The following is an 8,980-nucleotide window of genomic DNA, read 5'->3' as shown; positions in this document are numbered from 1 at the left end:
TAACCTGCCTCAACGGCAGCATCATCCAGAACTTAGACTCAAGCTGGTCAGAGACAGCAGAAAACGGAGCCCACCTAACCAGGCGCAGCCAGTTGGCCGGGTCAGGCCAGGACCACACAGTCCCCAGGCTCACCTGGGGGTCTGCCTGCTCGACAGCCACCGGCGGGATCGACAGGACACAGGGAGCGAGCAGGCTCTACCTGGATAGAGCACGGACTGTACACACACCTTTGCCAGTGTGTTTCGGCCTGTGCTGCTGGCGTGCGCATGGAGGCGAGGACTGCTTTGGAGACACTGGGGGTGGGGGGCGGGGGCTCAGATGCACTCAGAGAAGGGAAAAAGCGGGTGGCACAGGATGCCAGCGCCTGCCTGGGAGAGGGGCACTCAGTCAAGGCCAGCCCTTTCCTGGGTATTTATTCTCTATTTATTGGGGATAGAAGAGGAGCCCTGCCTGGGCGGGGCAGCCCCTCCGGCCCCTCCTTCCCACCCTGCCTGGCCTCTCTACCTCCTCTTAGCTTTTTCTGTGCCTCTGTGACTCGGGGGCGGGGAGAACAGCAGAGGGGCCAGGCTCAGGTAGCACTGAGGTGGGAGAGGGCCATGGCAGAGGCCTGGGGCCTGCAGGGGCTCCCCAGGGCTCCCTTCTGCCCACCACTTCAGATGATGGGTGTAAATAGCTCTGGGGGGCAGTTGGGTAGGGGGGTGGGGGCTCCTGGCAGCCCTCTGCTGACCGGCCGCACCTGCCCTTGGGTCCATCTTGCTAATAAACACTGGCTCTGGGACTGGACTTCGGTGTTCTCCTTGACGCAGGAGGGAGGGTGGGAGTTCAGCCCACACCCAGATTTTGTCCTCCACTAATGTGGCTTGGCCGCCAGTTCCCCCACGGTCTCCTTTGCAAGATCAGCTTTCATTCATTCATTCAGCCATTTGATCGTTTGCTCACGCTGCTTTCTCACCTGGCTTTGTGTCTTGCCAGGAACTCAGGACTCAGAATTGGCAAGACAAAGCCACAGCCTTCACAGTACAGCTGCCCCTGGCCCGAGAATCAACAAAATTCCCATTCTTCCTGTCTCCTTCCAGCCAGCTCTTAGCAGAGGGCCCAGCACAAGCAAATGTCCAGAGGCAGGGAAGCCCAGGATAAGTGGGGATCTGCTGAAGAGGAGGAAGTGGGGCTGGGGGCCCTGGGCCAGAGTTAATGAGTCAAGCCTTGGTGTGCATGCATGTTCAGTCATGTCCGACTCTCTTTGCGACCCTGTGGGCTGTAGCCCGCCAGGCTCCTCTGTCTATGGGATTTTTCAGGCAAGAATTCTGGAGCGGGTTGCCATTTCCTTCTCCAGGGGATCTTCCTGAGCCAGGGATTGAACCTGTATCTCCTGCATTGGCAGGTGAATTCTTTACCACTGAGCCACCTGAGAAGCCCTGAGTATTGGCAGGGGAAGCCAATAGCTAGGGACGCTCAGGGATCCAGCAGGGTTCAGGGCCATACCTGGCAGGCAAGGAGAGCCAGGTGGGGATGAGGAGGCAGTGGAATAGCCCCACTTTAAGCAAAGCCAATAAGTAGAAAGCAGGTTTTTGTTGGTTTCACACACCTGGGCCCCTGTACCACCCCAGCCCCCCTGGGCAGTGTGTACAGGCTGCAGAGACTCCCAGGGCCCACTTGCAGCATGGTGCTGGGTTAGAAGACAAATGGAACCTAAAAGTTGACAGTGGCGCAAATAATCTATTGCTCCTGAACAGATCTCCCCTCACCCAGCAGGGCGGATGTTGAAGCCACCAGCTCCCAGCTCACAGAACCAGTGTCTACTTCCTACATGTTTAGGGTCAGTGTGTGTTGTGTGTGTGTGTGTGTGTGTGTTGTTTTTAATTCAAGTATAGTTGATTTATAATGTGTTCATTTCTGCTGTGCAGCAAAGTGCTTCAGTTATACATATATTTATACATTCTTTTAAAATATTCTTTTCTGGTATGGCTTATCAAAAAGTATTGAATTTAGTTCCCTGTGGTATACAGTAGGACCTTACTGTTTATGCACCCTATATATAATAGTTTGCATCTGCTAATCCCAAACTGCCACTCCATCCCTCTCCCACACCGCTCCCCCTTAGCAACCACAGTCTGTTCTCTGTGTCTGTGAGTCTGCTTCTGTTTTGTAAAAGCTCACTTGTGTCATATTTTAGATTCCACATGTAAGTGGCATCATACGGTATTTGCCTTTCTCTTTCTGACTTGCTTCATTTGGTGTTACAATCTCTAGTTCCATCTGTGCTGCTGCAAATGGCATTATTTCATTGAGTTTTGTGGCCGAGTAGTATTCCAGTGTGTTTTCCTGCCACATCCTCTGTATCCCTTCATCTGTTGACAGACGTCTAGGTTGTTTTTTGGCCATTGTGAATAGTGCTGCTATGAATATATGGGTGCATGTATCCTTTTGAATTACAGTTTTCTACAGATATATGCCTAGGAGTGGGATTGCTGGATCATATGGCAACTCTTTTTAGTTTTTTGAGGAACCTCCGTACTGTTCTCCATAGTGGCTGTACCAACTTACATGCCTCCCAACAGTGTAGGAGGGTTCCCTTTTCTCCACACTCTGTCCAGCATTCATTATTTATCAACTTAATGATGGCCATTCTGACGTGTGAAGTGGTACCTCATTGTAGTTTTAATTTGCATTTCTGTAATAATTAACAATGTTGAGCATTTTTTCATATGCCTGTTGGCCATCTGTATGTCTTCTTTGGAGAAATGTCTAGTTCTTCTGCCCATGTTTTGATTGGATTATTTGCTTTTTTGTTGTTGAGTTGCATCAGCTTTTTGCATATTTTGGAAATTAAGACATCATTGTCAGTCATCATTTGTAAATATTTTCTCCCTTTCCTTAGGTTGTCTTTTCATTTTGTTAATGGTTTCCTTTGAGGTGCAAAAGCTTTTAAGTTTGATTAGGTCCCATTTGTTCATCTTTGCTTTTATTTCTATTGCCTCCAGAGACTGACCTGAGAAAATACTGGTACAATTTATGTCGGACTGTTTTGCATACTTTCCCTTCTAGGTGTTTGATGGTGTCCTGTCTTACACTTAAGTGTTTAAGCGACTTCGAGTTTATTTTTGTGTGTGATGTGAGGGTGTTCAAACTTCATTGATTTACGTGTGCCTGTTCAGCTTGCCCCACACTAGGGACAGTCTTCAGTGCTCAGAATATGGGGCCCTGGCAGCCTTGCATCTGCAAGAGCTGAGTGCTAAGGCAGCAAGTTTTCTGGGGAGTCCAGCCAGGAGGGGGCTGAGAGCCCAGGATCTGAGTCTTCTCATGGGAGATGGCAAAACTCCAGAGGCTGCAACTCAACACCACTTGCTCAGCTGAACCACTCCCACTTAGGAGCACACCCTGTCCCATCCTAACCTCACAGACATCTAACCCCTAAGCTGAGGCAGGCATGCCCTGGAGATACCCCTGACAGCTCCCAGAGCACCCACAGGGGACAGAAGAGGAGTGGGGCTCATCCCCTCCTCCCCTGGGAATGCCAGACCTGCTCTGAGACTCAGTGTTCCCATCTGATAACAGGCCTGCAAGATATTCCCTGGAAGAGCCTGGCCACGTCTGCAGGTCAGACTGCTGACCTCAAGTTTATGGGTACACACACGTGCAAGTGTGCACACATACAGGCAGATACGTGCACACAGGCAAGTCCACACACACGCATTTCACATGTGCATGCGCTTATATATTCACACACATGCAACATTAACCCACGTAAGCGTAGCAAAGTACACATATAAACACACACATAAGAAGTGCACCAAAACATCCATGCACACACACACGTGGTACACAAACAGGCAAACACAGACATACACTTGTACTCATGAAACCACAGGCACATGTTTACACGCAGGTATACACAAACATATGTCATTGCCTTGCTTGACACCAGTACAGGATACATGCACACGCACCCAAGTCTGTATGAATCATGGAGGCAGGGAGAGGCCTCACCGGGTTGGATCCAGCCCTTGGCACAGGGCAAATGCAATCTCCACATTTCCTTCCTGACTCCCTGTTGAGCGTGGAACCCTGGCCTGGAGTCACCGGCCCTTCTCAACCACCTCCTGCAGTGTGATCCTCTGAGCCTCCGCTTCCTCATCGGTGCAGGGATGTGGGGCATCCGCCAGGCTACTGTGAGCTCGGCAAGGAGCAGTGCTGAGTCCAGTACTAGGCAGTGGGCAGGTGCTCCTTGCAGGCTTCTCCTCCTCCCTGCTCCCAGGCCCACCCCTCATTACCCCCACCCCCAGAACTGAGGCCCTCTCTTCCCCTTTCTGAGCCTGAACCCCCCAGAACTTGTCCCCCTGCTTTGGAGCAAGGGCTGGACTACCTCCAGGGTCTCTCCCAGAGGGTTTGGGGAGCGGCAGAGAGGGGGGTGCAGAGTCAGCAGTTGAGGGATTGGGGCTATGCCAGCCTGATTAGGAGGGCTGGGGGCTGAGCTGGATTCACCTGTCCTTGTCTCTGATTGGCTCTTAGATACCAACAACCCCCAAATCCTACTAAGCAGCCCCACCAGGCCCTGCACAGATCTGCAGACAGCCATTGGATTCCCAGTTCGGGGGTCAGAAGGGTGTCCGGGGAGGCCAGAGGCTAGCCCGAGCCTGGCTCTGGGGAACCCCTCCATCCGGAAGAACCAACTCACGGCCCTCCTCCTTCACCTCCTGCCAGGACCATGGGAGCTGGGGCCAGCGCTGAGGAGAAGCACTCAAGGGAGCTGGAAAAGAAGCTGAAAGAAGATGCTGAGAAAGATGCTCGAACCGTGAAACTGCTGCTTCTGGGTAAGGGGGTGGGCTGAGGAGGGGCCACATCTGCCAGTCAGAGGCCTGGGGGCAAGCAGGTGGCCCTTCTGTGAAGCAGGTGTGATTTGGGAAACAGAATGAGCCTACAGCCTAGCAACAGAGTGGAGTCCAGGCCAAGCAAGACCAGGCCTGATGGGCGATACTTTTGGCTCCCTAAGGCTAGGTATCCCACAGAAACCCTCTCTGGAGGGCTCAAACCTCAGGCAACCTCCCCTCCCAAGATGTGTGTGCCAGTCACACTTTTTTGAGAGACGTGTGTTCAAGGCCCACTTTTGCCCAGGCTATGTTCCCTCAAACTGCAGCCTTTAGCTTGACGGGCCTGCTGGGCAGGGCTCAGAAGCCAGGGGCCTCATTGGGAGCACCACAACAAGGCTGCTGCCTTGGGAAGGAGAAGGTCACAGTCCTCCTGAGAGTAGGTAGCTTCCAGGACCTCCCAGGTCCACACACAGTGGCCCTCAGTTTCCAGAGCTTCATTGCTGGCAGACCTGCAGGACAATTGAAAGGTGTAGAGGGCTACTAAGGCCCAGCGGAGAATAGATACTTGGTCCCATGGATAGTGAGGGGACATAGGTCTGATCTAGTACTTCCTCCTGCCACCACCACCGAAGGAAGGAACTGCTTTGAGAAGGCACCTCAGGCTTCACCAAGGCTGTCCAGGGTTCAGCCAGACAGGTGAATGTGTGTAGAGAGACCAAACCAGAGTACCCCAGGAAAGACAGGCTAAGCCAGAAATCCCATTAACTGCGCCCGACACCCACACGAGAGCAGGCTCAGAAGGACTGTCAGCTCTGTCTTCTCCCCCAGCAAAACGTGCTAATTCCCTCTGAGCCTCTTGGGGTCACTCCCTTCCACCCCAGGTGGAAAAGCAGGGGTTGACCTGGCTCAAATAATCCCATGCGCGTAGTACCAGAACCGTCCACAAGGTGGAGCTCCAGGTTTCTCTATTTTTTGGCCTCTGAAAAATAAGACAGCCTACAAGGTGTTGGAGGCTCCAGGACAGAGTTGAGGTTGTCCATTAGCCTCGTCAGCCCACTTTGGTCACTCCTGACATTTAGGTTTTGCTGCCGGAGCATTAGGACGTTATTTTGGGAGTGTGGTAGGGAAACGGGTGGGATAGAGGGGACAGTGTGGTCTGCGGATCTCCGAGGCGGGGTTTCCATTCCAATCCAGGTGCCGGTGAATCCGGGAAGAGTACCATTGTCAAGCAGATGAAGTGAGTGCCCCCACCCTACCTGAGGCCCTGGGGGTGGGTGGTGCCCCTGCCCTACCGAGGCCCTGGGGGTGGGCGCGCTCTGGAGGTCTGATCCCCGACCCACCCAAGAGGTGCTAACCCAGCTCCTGTGGCTGTAGGATTATCCACCAGGACGGGTACTCACTGGAAGAGTGTCTCGAGTTCATTGCCATCATCTATGGCAACACGCTACAGTCCATCCTGGCCATCGTGCGTGCCATGACCACGCTCAACATCCAGTACGGAGACTCTGCGCGCCAGGTGTGCCAAGAGACTAGCTGAACAGGGCTTCTGGGGATCCGAGGCTGGGCCCCAGCCCCTGGTTACCGCCAACCAACTCCCCTGCTCTCAGGACGACGCCCGGAAGCTGATGCACATGGCAGACACCATCGAGGAGGGTACGATGCCCAAGGAGATGTCAGATATCATCCAGCGGCTGTGGAAGGACTCCGGCATCCAGGCCTGTTTCGAGCGAGCCTCGGAGTACCAGCTCAACGACTCTGCTGGCTAGTGAGAGCACAGGCCAGGTGCAGGGGTGGAGGGCAGGCAGGGCCCTGGCACATCCCTCCACCCAACCCTACCCACACCCCGTATCTCCCACAGCTATCTCTCAGACCTGGAGCGCCTGGTAACCCCGGGCTACGTGCCCACGGAACAGGATGTGCTGCGCTCCCGTGTCAAGACCACGGGTATCATTGAGACGCAGTTCTCCTTCAAGGACCTCAACTTTCGGTAGGACACTGAGCCCTGACTCCTGCTCTGGAGTGGGGAGGCCTTCCCCAAGTTCACTGCCCGAGGCCTGTTGGTCTCAGAGGTCCCAGCCCTTCTAGAGACCCTGCCACTTCTCCAGCACCCCACCGGCAGAGAAGTCCGGTCCCTCCGGATGCCAGGCCCATCTGGGTGCTTCCCAGCCAGCATCAGGAAGCCAGGGGATGCCCGTGGGCGTCTCCGGGGGACTTGATGCCCGGGTTTCCGGTGCTCACGGCCCCGCAGGATGTTCGATGTGGGCGGGCAGCGCTCAGAGCGCAAGAAGTGGATCCACTGCTTCGAGGGGGTGACCTGCATCATCTTCATCGCGGCGCTGAGCGCCTACGACATGGTGCTGGTGGAGGATGACGAAGTGGTGAGCGTCCGGGCCGGCCGGGCCTGGGCGACTGAGCGGGGAGGGGGAGAGGAGGAAGGGGAGCCGGCGCTGCAGGCGGGCCGCGGGGAGCATCTGAGAGAGGGTGTTCGTCCCAGAGCCCTCTGCAGGAGGAGACGAGGCAGCCTCCTCATCAGGAGATGAGGGAGGGTGGGTGAGTGGGAGGAGAAGGAGAGTCTTGGAGCTGTCTGAGTGGGGACCCGGAGCCCAGAGAGCAGGTTGGGGTCGGCCAGTCAGTCGCAGTTAGGTGGAGGGGGGTGGCGAGCCCTGTCCCTCGGTGCCGACAGCCTCTGCCCTCCTCAGAACCGCATGCACGAGAGCCTGCACCTGTTCAACAGTATCTGCAACCACCGCTACTTCGCCACTACGTCCATCGTGCTCTTCCTCAACAAGAAGGACGTCTTCTCGGAGAAGATCAAAAAGGCGCACCTTAGTATCTGCTTTCCGGACTACAACGGTGAGACCCTCGGCCTGCCACCGGGCAGCGCTCCAAAGCCACTCTCTCGGTCTGAGCTCCTCCCACCGCCGCGGGAAGGCTTCGTAGCAGGGACTGAGAGCCCCCCACCCCTCCCCTGCCAGGGCCCAACACGTATGAGGACGCCGGCAATTACATCAAGGTGCAATTCCTCGAGCTCAACATGCGACGCGACGTGAAAGAGATCTATTCCCACATGACATGCGCCACCGACACGCAGAACGTCAAGTTTGTCTTCGACGCTGTCACCGACATCATCATCAAGGAGAACCTCAAAGACTGCGGGCTCTTCTGAGGTGGCTCCCCCGCGGGCCGGGATGCTCCTCTGTCTTGCCTCTTGATCTCCGTACCCGGCGGGGGCCCCATCCCCAGCTCCTCATCCCATCTGCAGGCCCCTCCCCAGCTTTCCAGATCAACTCCACTCCCTGGCGTCTGGTCCCCGGACTTTCTGACCCTTCCGCTTCCGGGTCCCACTCTGGCTCCTCAGGCTCCACCCCTATGGCCATAGGCCCCGCCCCTGGCTCACAAGCCCCACCCACTAACTCTCTCTTGACTCCGCCCCAGTCACTCAGCTAGGGCATTGCTTCCACGCCCATCTCCATCTGTTGGTGCTTAGGGATGCTGACTCTGTTCCTTCTTCTCTTCACAGGTGCCTGAGCTCATGCGTCCCTAAGACCCTGCAGCCCTTGACACCTTGTAGCCCCAATGCACATGACCCTATCAGTCCCCAGGACTCCTGGGCCCCAGCCTGTGGCCCCACCAGCCACACACTCAAAGCCCTAAATCCTGCTAGCCTTGAGGCCGTATAACCCTCCCTCGTGGCTCCCAGGATTCCCAGGCCTCTGAGAGTCCAATGCCCCCAGCCACCCCAGCACTGCCCTTCACGGCCTGGCTGCACTGGCCTCCCAGACCTACCACAGCCAGCCCCAGCTAGAAGCAAGCAGGACTTGGGGCAGCTACAGCTCACGGTGACTCAGCAGTACCCCCACTGACCAATCTCCTGCCTCTCTTCTGCCCCAGGAGGCCCATGACTCACCTGGTGAGTCTGGGTTCAGCAAACAGCCCTCCCTCCCAGAGCTTTATGAAGGGCAGGGGGCAGGCATGGAACCCTCCTCTGAGCAAGCCTGCTGCTTACCATCAGCCCATTCTAGCCTTACCACCTCCATGTGTCAGGGTCTGATGCCCATCTGCCCAGTGGCCAGTGACTGCCCCACCCAGCAGATTCAGGAGTCCAAAGTCTAAGCCAGCTCTGGCCTGTGCAGCTTGTACGGAGACGACTTAGTGAGTCAGGGCAAGCCTG

At 55.7% G+C, this 8,980-nt stretch overlaps 1 protein-coding gene across 1 annotated transcript; it reads left to right on the top strand.

Moving 5' to 3' along the window:
- Positions 1-4,706: 4,706 nt before the first annotated feature.
- GNAT1 (G protein subunit alpha transducin 1) lies at positions 4,707-7,975 on the top strand. The gene is made up of 8 exons (XM_069561114.1): positions 4,707-4,812; positions 6,004-6,046; positions 6,184-6,325; positions 6,417-6,574; positions 6,668-6,796; positions 7,058-7,187; positions 7,509-7,662; positions 7,785-7,975. The coding sequence occupies exons 1-8, from the start codon at positions 4,707-4,709 to the stop codon at positions 7,973-7,975; spliced, it is 1,053 nt and encodes a 350-aa protein (XP_069417215.1).
- Positions 7,976-8,980: the final 1,005 nt, after the last annotated feature.

This window comes from Ovis canadensis, chromosome 19 (assembly GCF_042477335.2).
Source record: "Ovis canadensis isolate MfBH-ARS-UI-01 breed Bighorn chromosome 19, ARS-UI_OviCan_v2, whole genome shotgun sequence".
In the NCBI taxonomy this organism is placed as follows: domain Eukaryota; kingdom Metazoa; phylum Chordata; class Mammalia; order Artiodactyla; family Bovidae; genus Ovis; species Ovis canadensis.
Note: the sequence above shows the minus strand (reverse complement) of the source record. Positions and strands in the feature narration are given on the sequence as shown.